The sequence below is a fragment of the Nematostella vectensis genome, chromosome 4 (assembly GCF_932526225.1).
Source record: "Nematostella vectensis chromosome 4, jaNemVect1.1, whole genome shotgun sequence".
NCBI classification, from domain to species: domain Eukaryota; kingdom Metazoa; phylum Cnidaria; class Anthozoa; order Actiniaria; family Edwardsiidae; genus Nematostella; species Nematostella vectensis.
In genome coordinates this window covers 5,285,482-5,305,493 of record NC_064037.1, presented here as the reverse complement: position 1 = coordinate 5,305,493, position 20,012 = coordinate 5,285,482, and the positions used below count along the sequence as shown (strand labels likewise).

The following is a 20,012-nucleotide window of genomic DNA, read 5'->3' as shown; positions in this document are numbered from 1 at the left end:
CAACCGTCGAGCTTTCGATGTGCCGTTAAATACTATGTTTAATTTGATATTGTGCAACAAAAGTTCCACAGCAAGTTAAGTGTGACTACTCGCAATCTCTTGAGCACTACTTAACACTGAACCCAATCTGTTTGTGTGGATACAAATAGAACGACAGAAAGACGATGCAAGAATCGGGACAAAAATGTCTATACCAATCTATGTACAACATAATGCCGATATTCCAAAATCATAAGTTTCCTTTGTTTTTCTTTGCACTCTTCCTGAGGGGAAGCCTGTGAATAAGAGATGGTTGTAAGTGGATAAATACATGACACTTTGTTTCAAATGAACTTCACGTGCATGCTAATCTTTCAAGGGGTTCCTTTTTTTAAAAAAATATTGGCGTTGAGCTGTAATTGTTCTCGACATTTTCCAGCATTTGATTTAAAGAAATTTGAATAATATTATGTTCCCCTGATGAATTTGTTTTTCCTTTCTGGGTTATGATAATCATTTTATTAACGTACTCGTAGTTTTTTAGTGCGACGCACGCTACCTTGGCCACCAAAACAAAGTTTAGAGAAAGCTAGCCAATTAGCCTTCGAGATTCACAGTTCTTATTGACACGAATTCATAGCTAGGAGGATTCTGACATATTCTGACATCTTTGTTGCCTTGCTGGCTGGCTAGTGATGGTTCTCATCACGTTTCTTGCATCCTAATTGGCTTACTTCACAACACTCACAATGTGGCCACGGTAGCACGTTCATTTCTCCGGTTTCGGAGACATAAACTTTTGTAAAATAAAATAAAAAAGGCTGCAACCATAAGAAAAAACTCGACGCGCGACAATGACAGGGATTTGAGACAGACAGAAATATACATTGAAGTACATCTGTCTCGCAAAAAAAAAAACAGTAAATGTGACATTCTATCACTGAATTGAGATTTATTTATCAAAATCCTTGAAGAAAAAAGCGAAGCCCGTTTTGCAGGATTTCAGGTTACGTAAGAGCCATGCCACTTCCCTAGGTTTTCTCAGGATTCAGATGGTCATAAAATATGGTAGCGATGTTTTCCGCGGCGTCACTTATTTTCCGCGCAACCTCCTGCTGATTCATCAACAAGGCGACCACGATACCCCGTGGTGGGGAGGGAGAGGAACGACAGCGATTATCAGGTTGCAGGAGTAGAACGGAAACGCCCCCTATTGCACCACCTGTCAATCAAAACAATTAGTCAACTATTAACAGTATTTACCTGACTGTAGTGTTTGCCGTTTGTCTGCCGTTTGTTTTTCTGCCTACCTGTTATTTTTCTAACTGTCCGTCTGTCTATTTATTGGTATGGTTGTCGGTTATTTGTCTATCTCATTCTCAGTGTCAGTCTATCTGTTAATCTCACTGAGTGTCTGTCCGCCTGTTTATCCTCGGTCTGCTTGTCGGTTGTTTGTCTGTCTCGGTCTCAGACAATCTTTCCGTTAATCTTTCTGTGTTTCTCCGTCTGTTTATTTGTGGGTCTACATGTCGATTATTTGTCTATCTCAATCTTTGTCAGTCTATCCGTTAATATCTTGCTGTGTGTCTCCGTCTGTTAAATTGTGGGTCTACATGTCAATTATTTCTCTATCTCAATCTTTGTCAGTCTATCCGTTCCTCTTTCTGTGTGTTTCCGTCTGTTAATTTGTGGGTCTACTTATCGGTTGTTTGTGTATCTCAGTCTCAGACAATCTTTCTGTTAATCTTTCAGTGTGTCCGTCCGGTGACCATCTGTCCGTTTCCTTTACCTGTATGAAAGATAGTTTCTCGCTGATGTCGGCCACACACATGACTTGTGCTCTCTGGGAGGACGTACCATCCCCACCCATACCACCCCTTCTCTCCTGTCCCAACTTTGCCTCTTGTTGCCTCTACGAGTGCCCACATCTCTTTGACTGTCTCTTGTTTTAAAAATCCTGTCGTGAAGTCAGGAATTGAAGACAGTCAAAACAGTATGATAGAAAAAATGTAATCAAACGATTTTTGAAATATTCGATACACTTGACTTCTGTGTGTAAAAGCTTTACACTTTTTTGTTTAATTAGTCTTTCTTTTAAATCATTTATTAAATCCTGGTGTAAGATGGACTACCGAATCACTGTCGTTTTCACCTTTGTGGCTGTACCATCCATAGAGGCTAGAAAATATTTGAAAAATATATCACTCACTATAAACATAATTTAAAATGAAATGTTGATCCCTAACCTAGCTTACGCCTTGTTCATTTCCCTTAACTACCTGAAGAAGTGAATTTCGTGATAGTTATTTCCCATGCTCATTGGCCAGCTTTGAATATACATAAGATGCAAAACCACCAAGACCAAGCTATTGAACACCCTCGTAAAACCTGTCCTCTTGTATGGGAGTGAAACATTTTAAAGTTTTAATTAACGACAATGGATTTTAACAATAAACATTTTTTTAACAAGCAAAATAAAGTTTTATTTTTTCCCAGAGAGTTAAAAATAGAACAAGCCAACGTATTCTTCCAGAAAATGTTTAAGGTTACGGAACAGTTTCGCGACATGGTCCCGGAAAAAAATGATTACGCGCGCACAATTTATCCAAACTATACAAACGAGGTATCAAATTAATCATTATAAAATGAAGAATCTACCTATGTTTGTTATTAATTGCTTTAAAGGAAACTTTTTTTTAATTAATGGCAGTAAAACCTAAAACGATATAGGTGTCTTTGGAAGAATTTAGGTACCATACCCCGTGAGTGAAAACTGACGCCAAATGTCTTTTTCAATCAGCACATGCTTGTTAACAATAGTGTGTCTTCGATTTTTGATATCTAGTTTCATTTAAAAGTAACTATATTTCAAAGTTACAGTATGCAAATTTCAGTCATATCCGGCGATCAAATTCCGATAACTTTCGATGGATTTAGAATTTTAATGGCTGTACTCACACTTTTGTTAGCGATGTATTGCTCTATCGACCTGCCAAATTTTATGCAATACCGAGAAATCTATTTGGTACATAAATTCAAAAGTTTAGCGTGTTTTGGTCAAGTTTTTGTTTTGCCGTAATGCGCTTCTAAAGATTCCTTGATGCTTAATCCCTTTTCTGGATTATAAGACTTCACACCTAATTGGGACACGCACGTTAGCCAATAGGGTTCGACCACTGCTGTGTTGCGTTTCCGAAGAAAACAAACGCTTATCAAGTGTTACACGCGCTTTCAACAAGAGCAACAAATTAGGAAATCGTAGACATGGGCAAAGAAAAACGCCAAACACCCGGGAAGAAGGGAGAAGCAAGGGATCTCAATCCGGAGGAAGCGAAAACTGTCCTCCTAAATTAAATGGCTACTATTGGGTAAGTGTAGATCTTTACAGGACAAAAGCAGCCCGTTTGAATAGTGCGTTATCGTCTTATTTGTGTTTTGTGTAGATTCAACGGAGAGAAATTCTTAGAGTATCTACGTGAGTATCTACGTGCGAGCGTGGAAAACCGACAAAAACTCTAGTTTACCTGGCGGTGATTGGTCGTTTGCCTGTCGCGCATACAGCAGTGCGTTACCAAACTTTACGAGATCCTCAGCAGTTGATATGAAGCCACCTCCCGCCCATTTGTAAGAGTTGTCTACATACGGGACATTGACGAGTCCGTGGCGCTTCTTACGCTCGTATTGCCTGACGGGAATAGATAAGTAACGCAATAGTCACGCAAGCCAAGGCAAGTTTTCAACAAATTGCAATTACGTCTTCTAATTTAAAAAAAAAAAATCTGTAGTGACATCGGTTCGAATCAGTTACCACGTTTCTCTTTTGTTCTTATTTGCTTTTAATCAACAAAACTGCCAAGGTGGCAACGGTAGCGCGCGTCGTATTAGATAGCACGTTTCCAGCATCCTCAGTGGCTTACTTCACTAAGCTATCAAGGTGGTTACGGCAGCGTGCGCTATACACGAGGGCCTCATTATTCATTCGTAGCTTATTGTTGCATAGTACTGTATGGGGATCTGATAAACATACCGTGCCCGGTGATAAGTAATTGGACCATGATGCTCTGGGGCCGTGTTGTTCATACCCAGTTCCTTGAACAACTGTTTCATATACTTCTGGAAGTCCTGTTTTGCGGCGGCATGAACTACACCGCTGATCAGTGTGTACCCATGAGTTGTGTAGTTGTACTTCTCTCCTGGTTTTCCCACCAAAGGGTCATTCTCGAATAAGGCTAAGGATTCTAAGAGTGTCAAGGGTTCCTGAAGGTAGAACAAAGAGGGGGCATGAATGGTAGGTAAACCTATGCTTTTTATAAATAACTGCCTCTTTAGTCTAGTTCTTCTTTCATAAAAAAATTTATAATTATCTACATTTGAATCAATAAATAATTTTTTTGTTTTAAATACCTTAATGTAATACTCTTTATTTTCGAGTTCGTTTGTAGCATTTTTCTCATTTTCTCGTGTTTCATTAGTTCCAGCTTTACTTAAATCCTAAAAAGCAAAGATAAAGTTACATTTTTTAGAGACATTACCACGGTGTAAGACCTGTGGCTGTACCATCCATAGAGGCTAGAAAGTATTTGAAAAATATATAACTATAACCATAATTTTAAATTAAATGTTGATCCCTAACCTAGCTAACGCCATGTTCATTTCCCTTAACTCCCTGAAGAAGTTCATTTTGTGGGAGTTATTTCCCATGCTCATTGACCAGCTTTGAATATCCATCAGATACAAAACCATCAGATGTAAAACTTGTCCTCTCGTATGGGAGTGAAACATGGAAGTTTAATGCTAGGGACCACAAGAAGCTTGACGCCTTCCAATACAAGAGATTCTGAGGCATCTTCTAGCCGTATATAACATCAATGGAGGAGTTGAACCAGGAGACAGGACCTGTGCGGATGAGCTTGGAGGTAAGAAGGAGGAGATGAAAGTTTCTCGGGCATGTCCTTGGGATGCCGCGAAAATATCACATGGGAATCCATGGGTAAAAGTCAAGAAGGAACTAAGACCCAGGACAACTTGAAGTCGGTCGATGGAAAGAGAGAGAACAGAGGCGGGATGGAAATCTTGAGAGGAGGCAAGTGGAAGAAAAGTAATTGGAGAAAAGTATAAGAAGGCCTTATGCGCAACCGAGCGTAAGAGGGAAACAGATGTTGATTCCCCCACCACTTGTTAGGACCTTACAGAACTCCCCTTCTGCTACCCTTCTCCCTGTTACAAGCACCAGTGCCCTCTAGAAAGTGCCCTGCAGGCCCCCAATTCCTCTCCCCTGCTGACTCCTGTGGCTACCCCCTCCCATCCCTAGATAGAACCCTGTAGCTAGCACCTGTGCCCCACAACCTTAAGACTATGCATACCCGCCATCCCTCTCCCCTGTAGCTAAACACCAAATAGCACCCTGTTGATCCCGATAGCTAGCACCTGTTCCCTCACCCCTTAAAGATTCTGCATATCCGCTATACATCCCCCCTGTAGCTACCTCCTCCCACCCCTAGATAGCACCATGCTGATCTTGATAGCTAGCACCTGTGCCCACACCCCTAGAAGACTCTGCATAGCCTCCATCCCTCCCCCTGTAACTATCCTCTCCCCAACCCTAGAAAGCAACCCGCTGAACCTCCCTTGGCCAAAACACTGCTACGAAAAAATAAAAGCACTGTTAAGGCCGTCTATGTAAAATTGCCAACACCTGTATGCCAGGGTTTTTTGTTTGTGTGTCTTGGTCTGGTTCACTCTTCTTCTCAGCTTTCACATAGTGCCGTATTCCTCCAAGGTGAGACAGCAATTGTCGAGTTGTTATGGTAACTACTTCACCATCCAACTCTTTCTGAGGAAAACTTGGGATGTATTTTTGTATGGGCGCATCAAGGTCGATTTTCTTTTCTTCGTACAGTTTTGCTGCAAGAGTAAAAAATGTTTTGACCCCTCTGTATATCCTTTCTAAACAACCAGATGCAAAGGTATTTCCCCCGTCTCCCTCCCCCTATTCAAATACACATGCATGCTTTTAATGAAAATCAATTTAAATAAGCCAAAAACTGTAGGAACAACCCATGGAATTTTGTATGTAGACGGTAGAAAACCCCAAAAAAATCTCAACGTAAATAAGACGCTTTTGGAAGCGCCGAGGAAAGGTAGGTGAAGAAAGGAAGGATGGGAATAAATGGATAAAACCTAATCTTTAAAAGCCAAGTCTCTTTCGAACCCCTTTTTCATTACCATATATTTGATTATTTATTATATACCCTGAAGCAATGCGGGCGCTCCGGCACATATAATAGTACGCCAATTACAACAAACGTTCTTTTCATGTACCGTTCAAAATGCAAATGCATGCAAATAAAACAATTCTATGTTCTATGTTCCTTGCATTTTAGAAACGATACATGAAAAGAACGGCGTTTTCCTAGGCCCACAATTACAACAAACGTTCTTTTCATGTACCGTTCCAAGGCCTACATTTATTTTATTTGCCTAGGAGCTAGTATTATTGCATTAGATTGAGAATACAATTCAAAATTCGTTTCATATGAAAATATCCTCTTTAGACTATCACAATACTTATTTTTTACATATATACAGTCTACATATTAGCTGCATGCTGTTAACCGGCTTCAGTTTATTTTGTGAATGTTACGCGAGATTATTTAACATTTCAAATTTCCACAAAAAGATCTTTTACCAAATTTGGTAATTCATTCATACTCCAAACAGCGGAAGCTTATTCTAAAATCGATTTATCTTCGAAAGCTGTTTTTTGTGAAAAAAATAGAGAAACAAGGCGCAATCCTACAGAAATGATCTCCCATTTCGTAGTTTTACTTAAAAGTTTTTAAGCTCAATCAATAGAGGCAATCAATCAATGATTAAAATGAATAAATGGATAGAGACTGCATCGATTGGTATACACCCTAAGTATAACGGACATATTAATAAAATATTCAACTTTCATACAGTAAAATTTCTCTAATTCTAGAGTCTCTAAAGGGCACTGTCTTGGAGAAAGTGGCTATACAGTAAATCTTGAATAGACATACAGTTCATATAACAGTCTTCGTCAATTAACTATTGGGGATTGTTCCCAGGGCGTCGACAGCCTTAGCATCTTCAATAGCGCGGCCCTTAAACTCCTGCTCATGTAACCACTGTATCAGAAAGCTTGAGGCCGAGTTCAGTAGTAGGAAGACATACTGGATTTCAGATAATTCTGCATTTGCGGGTGCACCTGAGATGACCTTTTTGATGGTGACGACCGACACAAAGGAAAGAGAGCTTAGTAAGAAGGTTACCGCCATTGTGATGGCAATGGACACGATTCGACGCTTGTCCACCACTTCCTCCGAGGCCTGGACGTTCATTGGTACCACCGTGTTGTCGAAGTGATGATAACGAAGGGAATGTTGAAGACAACCATCGTGAAAACGACCTGTGTAAAGGCTTGAATCTGATTGTTTCAATTGGTGCACGCACCTTTACTGCATCATATTCGGTCGAGATGTAGAGCGGGGACATCACGACGAACACCAGTGCCCATATCGCGGTGACGGCGTAGCGAACTGTGTCGTCCCTCAGCTTGAATCTTATGCTCATCGGATTTACGATGGCTTAGTAGCGCTCCACGGCAAGAACTGTTAGAGTTAAGATACTGGTAATAGCGGCAGTAAAGGAAACATTTGGGCTAAGGAACAGCTCACACAAAACGTCTGCTGAGACGCACGAATATCCTAGCATGAGCTTTAGCATGTCAGCCATCGCGAGATTTCCTATTAAGGAGAGAGTGGTCTTACGCAGCGCCGGAATCTTAACGGATACCATGACAACGAAGGCATTGCCGACTGCGCTGATAGTTGCGATTGCCCCGAAGACTCCATAGATGACGTTGCCAGTAACGGCGTCGTTCGAAATTGGCTTCAGAAGAAGCATGATTGGGCTGGTTGCTATCCTGACTTACTGGTTTTTCACTGCCCCGAGACGCGTTCACAGACAGATGGCAACGATAAAAGTCGTAGTTCACTTTGTGGTAGGACGGAAATGGTCCGCTTCAAGCAAAAAAAAAAAAAAAAAAAAAAAAAAAAAAAAAAAAAAAAAAAAAAAAAAAAAAAACTAGTCATGTAACTCGTGAGTAGTTCCTACGCCGGTCTGATTTGAGATTGCCTTGTACGTCAGCCCTGAGTGCTTAACACTTGACGTAATGCCGGAATAAATTTTCTTTGTTATTTTATTTCAGGGACTACACCTCCACGGCTTTCTTTGTCTATGGCGCCATAAGCCATAATAGTTCAACATCATTTAAAGGAAAGGTATTATTATTATTTTCATGCAGCTTTTGATGCAACTTTTCGTTTAATATTCGAGACTCTAGAATTTATTCGGCAAATTACAACGGAAATCGGTTACTAAGAATAATGCATCTGCGGTGGTATTTTCTTTTTATACAACTTCATCATTAGCCTTTTTTCCGAAATACTGTAAGACTCTACCTCGCAAACATTATTTGTTCATTACCACCGTTTTGTATTCAAGTAAATTGGCACTTATCGAGGCCTATTTTCAAATACTTTCTTATAAGTATAGCCATTTTCTCGATTAAGAGAGCTCTGAACATGCAAAAATGGAAAGCTATCATTCTCGTTATTTATTTTCTCGTTGGTAAGGACTATTTCGATAAAAGATGTAACTTCGTATTTCCTTGATCTCAAGCGAAATAACTGTCATGTTTTTCCCTTTTTTTACAATTTAGCTAGTAATCCAAAGTCTTCGTTATGCATTATCAAATCCAAGGTATCCTTGTAGTAACTTTCTATTGCGTGCCTTGTACACCGTTTCGTTTGTGAAGAGTTGAACAACACTAGATACAAACGCGGATCAAGGAAAAAAGGTACAGTTAACGAAAAAAAACCCTCAATATTGTGGCCTCAACTAACAGAATGAAGACACGAAGCTCATACTTAACGTACTAACTCTTAGCATTTTTACTTGTTTACGAAAACAGGTGTCAATAGGTCTGGATCCACGCCTGAGATAATTGGGGACCTCCTACGCCGAAATCTACACCCGCTTTCTCAATCCTTTGTATACGCGAACGTATAATTTCAGTGATAGATTTTAGATATTATTTTATATCTTATGAAATGCAGACCTAAGAGAGTACAGTAAAGATCTTATGATTTCACACCATAATTGGAATGCTGGGCGGTTCATATCTACTCTCCAGCGCTCTCCGAGTTTGTGTCATTGATCAAACCAAGCGGTTGAAAAGAATAAATTAGGAAAACTTTTATTTTTTTTTCCAATAGACATTTCATGAGCACCATAGACAGCTACAAATGACAAAGTAGAGTAAAAATTCTTTTAAATCATATTATTTCGATAATGTAGGCATAAATTTGCATACGAATAATAGCCACAAGCACACCTTTTTTCATTTTTTGACGAAAAATCCCCAGTATTGCGGTCATAACTATTTTCGAGTTTTGGACCCTAAAAAATGGGTATTTTGGCTTTACGACCCTACCCCCCAAAAATAATAATAATAAAGCATCAAGTTTTCGAAGAACAAACTTTTTGGCATCTAAACATTTTGTAGTATTTGCTTATAATTATTGACTCGTCCACACCAGAAAGTCATCATTCAGTGGGCTCCCAAGTTTTTCAAGCTGTATCACGTTATCCCATAGTAAGGTGTATTGAACATCTCAAAGTTCTAGTATTTTGAAATTCAAAGTAGAGTGACATTCCAGGGTCCCCCGCCACACCCATCATGTCCCTTGTTACGGACAGTTGCCGATTAGTGCGCGAGCGCGCGAACAAATATCGATTAGATCTCGTGACCGGGAGAGCCATTGCATGTTTGTGTAAGCGAAGGCCACAACTACCTTGTAAGTTATTTGATTTCGTTTAGTTTCCCGTATTTTTACTGCTTATGTTATGTTATATTTCTGTAATTGATATGTACGTATTTGTTGATTAATAGGAAACAATTTTGGTCGAGTTATGAGTTGTCCTATGATCGAATTTGTGATTTATGTGGCAAGAAAGCGAGACGGCGGCCACATTAAGTTCAATGTAGTTGCGAATCGTGTGTGTTTCTGAAGAGTTTGTTGACTCAAGATGCTAGCATCGAGCATCAGAGAAGTTGTTCGAACGGAAACAGAGGTGATCAAAGCGGCGTCTAGAAAAGGATTTCTAGCGTCGCTGACGAAGAGAATTGGGGGAACTGAAGAAACTACTGGATGAAATTAAGGAATCAAAGAAGCGGTTCGAGGGATGTGTGTGATGTTTATTATGGATTGCTTGACAGTCATGATGAAAAGGAAGCTGTAAGGTATTATCAAAGGGCTTTCAAGAGTTACTTAGAAGTAGAGTCAAGGGATAAAGGGGTCCTGGAAGGGGGGCCATGGTGCAAAAGTGTCACGCCATCAGAATCAGCCAGTCAGGGGTCGCGCCATACCAGGAGATCTAAGGGGAGTCGTCAGTCGGGGTCAAGCCATACCAGGAGATCTAAGGGGAGTCGTCAGTCGGGGTCAAGTAGGATGTCTGCGAGTGAGACGCGTGTGAAACTCAGTGCAAAAAGGGCATCGCTAGAGGTAGAGGCAGCTTCCATATCACAGCAGATAATTGTAGCCAAAAAAAGCTTGACTTAGAGCAACAAGAACTAGCGCTAAAAATACAGACCGAGATTGCTAAAGCGCGGGCAGAAGAGAGCGTTTATGTAGTACGAGCTGCAGAAACACGGGAGGGCCGTTAATGAAGGGGGTAGTGTAGGATGTGAAGGGAAAAGGGTGGAGTCTATTCCATCCCCTATCACAGACCACAGGGATCCCAATATGGTTGAGGTTCCCGAGGCCCCTATCAGTACTTTGCCCAAGCAAAGTAACAATGATTCAGTTATCCCTTTAGCAAATGAGGGTGAGGACCCATTCCCAGTTTCTTCGCGGCAAGACCACAGGGATCCCAATATGGTTGAGGTTCCCGAGGCCCCTATCAGTACTTTGCCCAAGCAAAGTAACAATGATTCAGTTATCCCTTTAGCAAATGAAGGTGAGGACCCATTCCCAGGTCCTTCGCAACAAGACCACAGGGTACCCATTCCTGATAAGAATTCCCCAAGGCCAATACAGTCTACCCCTCTCAATTCCAATGCGCCAGCGTTTATACCACAATCCCCATCATGCAGTGCTTCACCCCTGCAATCTGGTGCGCAGATGCTTAAGTCGCTAGTGAAAGTTCATGACCAGGTAGAGAGACAGATAAGAGCGCAGAGACTGCCACGCCCTGTTTTGACCTTGTTCGATGGGAACCCATTGAATTATTTTGCGTTCATGCGGTCATTTCAAGTGAATGTGGAGAGTTGTACTAGCGATGCTTGCACCTTCTATCTCAGTCGTGTACCGGCAAAGCACGTGATGTCACCTCGTGCTGCGTCATGATGGATCCAGAAGAAGGTTATTCCAAGGCTAAGAGACTGCTAAAAGAAAGGTTTGGTGATGCCTTCGTGGTCACCAACGCATGGATAAGCAAGGTTGCTGACGGTCCACCTATCCATGCTAATGACAGAGAAGCTTTGAATGATTTAGCTGATGATTTAGAAAACTGTGAGACCAGCTTGAGGGTTGCTGGACGGTTGATGCAGATAAATACTGAGTCTAGACTACTCCAGATTCTAGGTCGCCTACCGGGGTTTGTGAAGTCGCGCTGGCAGACAAAGGTGCAAGAAATACGCGAGACGGGGCGAGATCCCAACGTTGCTGACGTGCACGCTCTGGTGCGTTGTGTCGCTAAGGGGAAGAATGACCCTGTGTATGGTAGTCTGATGGACGTGAAGAAGCCCAGCTAAGGGGAAGAATGACCCTGTGTATGGAAGTCTGATGGACGTGAAGAAGCCCAGCTAAGGGGAAGAATGACCCTGTGTATGGAAGTCTGATGGACGTGAAGAAGCCCAGCTAAGGGGAAGAATGACCCTGTGTATGGAAGTCTGATGGACGTGAAGAAGCCCAGCTAAGGGGAAGAATGACCCTGTGTATGGAAGTCTGATGGACGTGAAGAAGCCCAGCTCAGGAGAAGACATCACGAAGAAGGGAATCAAGAACCCCCCACGAAGACAGAACTTCAGTATCGGCGCAAAACCTCCGGAACTCGGTCGCTCGGAAGACAAGCCTCTGCAGCGTCCACCTGAAAGACGGTCGTCGCCTGACATTGTGTCGCCAAGGCTTAAGTGCTATCTTTGTCAGTCCAACCATAGAGTAGAAGATTGTAGAGAGTTTAAGGCGAAGACCAGCAAAGAGAAGCTAGATTTTGTACGACAGAAGAAATTTTGTGAAAACTGTTTCTCTTCTACCCATTTTGCTGGAGGCTGCCGATGGCCCAAAGGATGCAAGAAACCGGACTGTCAGCTGACACGGAAACATCTTGAGTGTCTTCATAATGCATTAGGTGAATTTGTTCTGAAAGATCAGCAAGTAAGTCATCGAACGGAGCGTCAAGGAGAGCCCCGAGCATTTTCTGATGAATTCGTCGGCCTAGGAACAGTGACTGGGGCCGGGAAAAAAGCTTTGCCAATCGTTCCGGTCAAGGTTAAAGCCGAGGAAAAGAAAGGATCGTGGAAACGTACGCGCTGTTGGACAGCGGTTCTACATCCACCTGGTGCAGCCAGAAGTTGATGAACGATCTTGGTGTAGAAGGCTCCCCAATCGAGGTTTCCCTGTCGACAATCGAGAAAGAAGACAACGTGATTGCATCATCTTGGGTAAGCTTGGAGATGATGGACTTGGACGAGGTTGTAATGATGGAGCTTCCTGAGGTGCTGAGCATGCGTTCGCTGAACATCGGGGATGATGTCATCACAAGTCAAGAAGATGTTGATAGGTGGCCACATCTGTCCGGCATCAAACTTCCAAAGCGTTTGAACGAATGCGTCGAGCTTTTAGTTGGACAGGACAATGCGGCGATGTTGCAACCAGACGAAGTGAGTCAGGGAGTTGTCGGTGGTCCTTATGCTGTCAAGACTAAGTTCGGATGGACGATAAACGGTCCTATGGGAAGGTGTGATGAGAATAGACGCACAGTGAACTTCCTCCGCACAGACAAGGTGCTGTCAGAACAGTTCAACAAGTATGTGGACATCGAATTTAGTGAGTCGATAGCGGATGACGCGACTGTTATGTCCCAAAGTGATCGGAAGGCGCTTGGTATATATGAGAGATCCGCGCAATTGAACGACGGTCACTACGAGGTTTCCATTCCATGGAAGGACGAGAGGTATGGACTACCTAACAACAGGCCAATGGCAGAGCATCGTCTCCGTCTCACAAAAAGAAAGCTTGAACGGGATCCGGAGATGAAGAAGAAGTATAGCAGCGCCACCGAGACCCTGCTCGAGAAGGGGTACGCCGAGAAGGTGGCTGATGACGGTTTGCAGCGGAACGACGGGAAGCTTTGGTTCATCCCTCACCATTTCGTAACCAGTCAACACAAGCCTGACAAACCACGCCTTGTGTTTGACTGCGCAGCCAAGTATCGAGGTACTTCACTCAATGAACAAGTGTTACGCGGTCCGGACTTTACTAACAAGCTTGTTGGTGTACTAATGAGATTCAGAGAAGAACCTGTAGCCATGATGAGCGACATAGAGGCAATGTACAACCAGGTTAGAGTCACGCCGGACGACAGAGACGCGCTGCGCTTTCTGTGGTTTCCAGATAATAACTTTGACAGACCTCCAGAAGATAACCGCATGGCTACTCATCTGTTTGGTTGGATCTGGTCTCCAAACTGTGCTAACTATGCATTACTTAAGACAGCAGACGATAACGCACGAGAATTCGACGAAGAGACGGTTAAGACTGTGCGTAATAACTTCTACGTCGATGATTGCCTAAGGTCTGTTGACAGTATTGAAAAGGCGGTGTTGCTGAGTGATGAACTGACACGTCTGTTGACAAAAGGGGGCTTCAACTTGACGAAGTGGGTTAGCAACAGACGTGAGGTCCTAGAGAAAATCCCCTCTGATGCTCGTGCAAAGAACGTGAAGAATCTTGATTTACACGCGGATGAACTTCCTTCTGAACGCGCCCTAGGTGTCCGTTGGGATGTAGAGGCAGATGAGCTTACGTTTAGTATCAGTGAGAAGAATAGACCAGCCACTCGCAGGGGCCTTTTAAGTGTAGTGTCATCGGTGTACGACCCCTTGGGCTTTGCAAGTCCGTTCATCCTACCAGCAAAGGTGCTATTGCAAGATCTATGTCGGAATGACTATGGATGGGACGACGAGATTACTGGAGACTACCTGGTGAGATGGAACAAGTGGCTAGATGAGCTCAAGACGTTGAACGGACTTAGAGTGAGCCGTTGTCATAAACCAGCGGACTTTGGGAAAGTAGTTGATGCCCAACTACACCATTTCGCAGACGTCTCGGAGCTAGGGTACGGTGCTGTGAGCTATCTAAGACAGACGAATGCTGAAGGAAAAGTTCATTGTTCAATAGTGATCGGTAAGTCCCATATGGCACCCGTCAAGAAGATGACTATTCCTCGCTTAGAATTGCCAGCAGCAACCGTTGCAGTGAGGCTAGATAAGATGTGCCGGAGGGAATTGGATGTTCGCATAAGTGGCTCGTTCTTTTGGACTGACAGCACGGCTGTTCTGAGGTATATCAATAATGATTCTAAGCGTTTCCACACATTTGTAGCGAACCTCCTCGGAGTAATCCATGATGGGTCATCCCCTGCAAACTGGCGATATGTAAGCACTTCACATAACCCAGCTGACGACGCGTCACGCGGCCTGTCTGCAGATGAGATGCTGAAGAGTGGTCGATGAATACATGGCCCGGAATTCCTGTGGAAGGAAGAGCATGAGTGGCCCAAGTTACCTGAAGCGCTAGGGGATCTAGTGAAGAGGATCTGGAAGTGAAAAGGCAGGTGCAAGTGCATGCGGTCACAACTGGCGAAGCCCCTGACGTTGTGGGAGATTTCATAAAGAGATACTCTTCGTTGTACGACCTTAAGAAAGGAGGGGCATGGCTGTTAAGGTTCAAAGCCTGGTTGATGGCAAAGGCCCGCTCCAAGAAGGAAGGAGGTAACGCGGAAGTGCCATCGACTGGCCCGATTTCCCTGACCGAGATGAGAAATGCTGAGTTCTGCGTCGTTAGATTTGTTCAGCAACGACACTTCCGCAGGGAGCTCGATGATCTCAATGCGAGCAGGTCTGATCCACCAGAAATGAAAGCAAGGAAGAAGTATGTGAAGAAGTCTAGCCTCATCAGCGATTCAGATCCTGTTGTCATCGACGGTTTGCTGAGAGTTGGTGGTCGACTAGAGCACGCTCCTTTAGGCACTTATGTCAAGTCGCCCATGATCTTACCGAGGCACCACCACATCGTGGACCTGATCGTCAGACACTATCACGAGATATCAGGTCACAGCGGAAGGGAGCACGTCCTAGGAATGATACGCCAGAGATTCTGGCCGGTAAAGGGAAGGGAGACCGTACGTCGGGTCTTGAAGTCGTGTTTCAGTTGCAGATGTAGACAGCAATCTCCGTGCGAACAAAGAATGGCGGATTTGCCATGGGACAGGGTGACACCAGACAGTCCACCGTTTTCGTATGTCGGCGTAGACTGCTTTGGTCCCTTCATGATCAAGAGGTCAAGAAGCGAAGTTAAGCGTTATGGAGTCATGTTTACGTGCCTCACCACCCGAGCCGTACATCTTGAAGTGACTCACCACATGGACACGCCGTCGTTCATAAACTCGTTGCGGCGTTTCATTGCTAGGAGAGGTGCCCCACAAGAGATGAGGTCTGACAACGGCACTAATTTTACAGGTGCTGAGAAAGAGTTGAGAGAGGCCATCGCTGATTGGAATCAGCAAGATATACAAGATTACCTGATGCAGCAAGAGGTTCGCTGGGTCTTTAACCCTCCTGCCGCGTCACACATGGGAGGTGTGTGGGAGAGACCCATCAGGACGGTGCGCAAGGTTCTGAGAGCTTTGCTCAAGCAACAACATTAAGACGAAGAGGGATTGACTACATTGTTCTGTGAAGTTGAAGCAATTGTGAATGGTTGTCTGTTGACGACGATCTCGGATGATACAAAGGATGCTGAGGCTCTCACGCCAAATCATCTTCTGTTGCTTAGAGCGGGTGCATCTTTACCCCTAGGAGTGTTCAGGAAGGAAGATGTGTATAGGCGTAGACGTTGGAGGCAAGTTCAATACTGTGCTGACCAGTTCTGGCGACGCTGGGTCCGGGAATATCTCCCTTTACTACAGACCCGGTCCAAGTGGAAGCGTGTGAGGCGTAATGTGGCAGTTGGAGATATGATCCTCGTTGTGGACGACACCAAGCCAAGAGGTTCATGGGATCTTAGTCGCGTAACAGCGGTCTACCGCGGAAGAGACGGGTGCGTACGACAGGCGAGAGTGAAGACGAAATCGTCTGTCGTACTGAGACCTGTGGACAAGCTCTGTGTCTTGGAGGGAGATGCCGATACGGACACTTAAATATACAACTGTGTTAAGATTGTTATAGGTTAGTTATGTTCAGGAACAGTCGCCCTGTTGGTCTCCTGTTGGGGCCGGGTGTTACGGACAGCTGCCGATTAGTGCGCGAGCGCGCGAACAAATATCGGTTAGATCTCGTGACCGGGAGAGCCATTGCATGTTTGTGTAAGCGAAGGCCACAACTACCTTGTAAATTATTTGATTTCGTTTAGTTTTCCGTATTTTTACTGCTTATGTTATGTTATATTTCTGTAATTGATATGTACGTATTTGTTGATTAATAGGAACCAATTTTGGTCGAGTTATGAGTTGTCCTTTGATCGAATTTGTGATTTATGTGACAAGAAAGCGAGACGGCGGCCACACCCCCCCTCTTTTTTTACTGAAAATTTAGAGGAAATGTATGAGAGCTAAAATCCCAAATTATCTCCTGCCATAATATAAGGCCTAGTACCCATTTGGAGCTGTCACACCCCATCGCACTTTCCCCTCTTTATCTTAACTAGGCAGCAGAATAAATTCTAGGGCTGCATAGATCTCTGAGTACCAGGGCCGTAGCAGGGGTTGGGGCACTGGGGGAACGTGCCCACCCCCAATATTTTAAAAAATTATAAGGAAATGACCAGGGGGTGTGTGGATGTGTCCCCAAATATTTTCTTAATGTTTCTGTGATGTCCCCCCCCCCCCCCCCAATCTTACATGTCCTGCTACGGCTCTGAGTACAAATGATATAATAAGGCTTTTTTAAGGGGGATTGTAAAAATGTTCAGGTTCAAGTCTCAACTTACCAACTGCAGCAGCTGTTAGTGATTTACTGATGCTAGCTATCCTCATCACAGATTTAGGAGAGCACTTTACATGGTTCTCTACATCAGCAAGCCCAAGCCCCTCACTCCAGACCAGTGTGCCATCAACACTGACGGCAGCTACTAGGCCAGGCGTGCCAGTCTCAACCTGAAGCTGTGATATGTACACCTGGGCTTCCTTGATAGCACATGACAATTTAGATGACTGGGAAACAGAGGCAATGTCAAGTTGCAAATAACATCAGCTTGTATATCTGGGAGCAGGGGGCGGGAGGGTTTTCCACAAAAGTAGATAGGGGTGATCAGTCTATATATTCAGCAAAAAAAATATTGAAAACTGAACATGTGTTTTCAGTGCTTGACTACACTCAATTGCTATCTTTTAAGCAGAGAATTGCTGTTGACCACACCTAAAAGGCTATCTCTTGGGGCTAAAATTGATTCAGTAGCGGATCTAGGGGGAGGCCCTTTTGGGCTGCCAGAAAGCCATACGTAACAAAAAACTACCTCCTCCCCCCTTTGTCACTGAGCCAAACCCCCCCTTTAGCGAATAGCTAGATCCGCCCCTGTGATTTTACTGATAATTTTGCTTCTGTCTTTATGGAGTCCACCCCCAAGGATTAACAGTATAATACCCAATTTTCAACCTTAGAAACAGTGAAGAGACACTATTAATATCTGAATGGAACAAATTAACACAATCAAAACTAATGAAGTTCTAACTAAAATGTTGTATGGCAGACAGTTGCACAGTGTTGCATATATCTCTTGAAGAGGTGGCAAAAATGGTCCCCAGAACATTTTGATTTTTACACAAAATTTTAAGGCATCCCAAATTCACTGATTTTATAGATTCAATTTCTCATTCTCAAATCATTCAAAAGAAATAAGCAAGATCTCAATTTCACAGATTTTAAAAACAGCCCTCTCGCCATTTCAGAATTCCTCAAAATTGACCATTTGCTATCCCTCTTGACATTTGCAGTTTTAAATAAAGTAGAGAGAAGTAAAGTGAGTGATGAAGTCAATGTCAAGTTGGTGCTGCATTTATTATCAAGGCTTTATTTCCACGTTTGTGTGAGTTTTCAAAGCTGAGCAGTTAGTTTCTTTATAAATGGATATAAACTTTGTATACTTTACACTGTGAACTTTTTAGAGTTAAAAGGATAGTGTATCCATATGCAACATCTTGGTGTTGATACAGTAAGTAGTGGACAAGAGTTGATATCACATGCACAGATAGCTAAAATGTTTGACACTGAGAGGGAGAGCCAATGTGGGCGAATACAGAGAATATATAAACTTTCTCACATAAATAAGATTCTTTGAAAATAAGGAATTTTATGCTTTCCATGACTAAAGTTATTGTCATCGATTGTAATTTGTTAGCAATTTTTGGCTAGAGAAAGGTTTTTCATTATTTGGAATGTACATCCAAGGACAATTGACTCGAACCCTCCCCTGGTGAAAAGTCGTTGAACTGTCATGAATCAAAACAAAGATGGCATATCAATGGCATTTATTGCTGTCATCAGATGTACTGGTCACCACTCTTGTTTGTCTCTTGCTAAGAGTGGACATGTTTGAGGTGAGTTCTCCTTTCTTTATATATATACGTATGAAATTAATTTCATACGATTATTTTATAGTGCCGTTCCTTTTGTTTGATATGTTTTGTAAATTACGAGGATAATATTCAATGCTAATTGTCATTTTACTCTAATATCTTTAACTTAAATGTTATTGTTGAGTAACCCGGGTGTTTGTCTTGTTTTGCCTCGCAAACAAAGCTCAACATCTATAGGTTACCGTTTAATATATGGCAACAATGGGAAAGCATAAATTAGGCTTGTGATAAAGTCCAAAATCTTGTGACACCCGCCTAACGCTAGTTAGTAACAGCTATGACTAAACATCAGTGTCCAAGGTTTGTCAAAGTCTCCCGATTTGCGAAAAGGTTTGGCACACTTAAGACAAAACGGCACGTAAACGCTTGGGTAAATCACGAACTTTGGGTGGAGTTTGGATTATTTAAAACAATATTATTTTAAAACGTGATAGTGGATACGTCATTACTAATAAAGGATACGTCATTACTGTGCTTACATTTTCGTCGTTTTTTGTCTTTAGCCTCGTTTTCTTGCTCACATTGAACATCTTCTCGAGATGGTAGGAAAAAATACGCTAAACTAGAACTAATTATACCCAAAGAGGCCAAGATCCAAATTCTCCTTGGTCGGGCCAAAGTGTTGAAATCGTTCGTAGAGTGCTTTCTTCGAGGAGAAACGCGACCAAAAGATCGAAGAAACCATCCGTAGCGAGAGTTGAAGTAATTTGGTAGAACCATCACTTGACTTATGGAAAAATCAATAATGATAGGAAGAAGAAACAAAGCAACTTAGTTACTTTCTTTTAACAAAAAAATATAACAAAAAAGATGTTTATTTTCGCTAGGCGTTCCTAGCTTCAAGACGCTAGAGACTGGGTTAGAGTCTAACAAAGGTAACCCCTTCCCGGGTTTCCGGGGTAAGTAATCAACGAATCACGGACAATTTTTTTTTAGCAATTATACGAATCACGGAGATAATTTTAACGCAGTGGCTAAATGCCGACAGTCGGGAAAGGTCCTCAATGTACTAAATGCCCGACAGTTTTCTATTTATTCAATTTATTGTCAACCCAGTGACTTCAAAGTTATCATTCGTTGAGAAAAGGCAA

At 42.8% G+C, this 20,012-nt stretch overlaps 1 protein-coding gene and 1 pseudogene across 6 annotated transcripts; one reads left to right on the top strand and one right to left on the bottom strand.

Annotated features, from left to right (window-relative positions):
- Nucleotides 1–20: 20 nt before the first annotated feature.
- Nucleotides 21–19,745, bottom strand: LOC5502490 (serine beta-lactamase-like protein LACTB, mitochondrial). 6 transcript variants are annotated; one of them, XM_048726252.1, is made up of 9 exons: nt 19,384–19,742; nt 17,277–17,499; nt 5,675–5,883; nt 4,384–4,470; nt 4,007–4,236; nt 3,504–3,664; nt 1,769–1,936; nt 991–1,201; nt 21–275 (listed from the first exon to the last, which is right to left on the bottom strand). In XM_048726252.1, the coding sequence occupies exons 1-8, from the start codon at nt 19,639–19,641 to the stop codon at nt 1,011–1,013; spliced, it is 1,527 nt and encodes a 508-aa protein (XP_048582209.1). In that variant the 5' UTR covers nt 19,642–19,742; the 3' UTR covers nt 21–275; nt 991–1,010. The 6 variants fall into 6 exon arrangements, with proteins under 6 accessions (XP_048582209.1, XP_048582208.1, XP_048582210.1 ...); XM_048726251.1 differs by lacking the exon at nt 21–275 and having other exon boundaries at nt 915–1,201; nt 19,384–19,741; XM_048726253.1 differs by lacking the exon at nt 21–275 and having other exon boundaries at nt 915–1,201; nt 19,401–19,590.
- Nucleotides 9,836–16,791, top strand: LOC116607513 (annotated as a pseudogene).
- Nucleotides 19,746–20,012: the final 267 nt, after the last annotated feature.

Excerpts from the sequence above, each read along its gene's own strand:
- LOC5502490 (XM_048726252.1), bottom strand. The coding sequence starts at position 19,641 with ATGGTTCTACCAAATTACTTCAACTCTCGCTACGGATGGTTTCTTCGA. Across the intron at positions 4,237-4,383 it reads ATAAAGAGTATTACATTAAG|GAACCCTTGACACTCTTAGA; the intron begins GTATTTAAAACA and ends TTCTACCTTCAG. Across the intron at positions 1,937-3,503 it reads AAACGACCAATCACCGCCAG|GATTTTTAAAACAAGAGACA; the intron begins GTAAACTAGAGT and ends ACTTCACGACAG.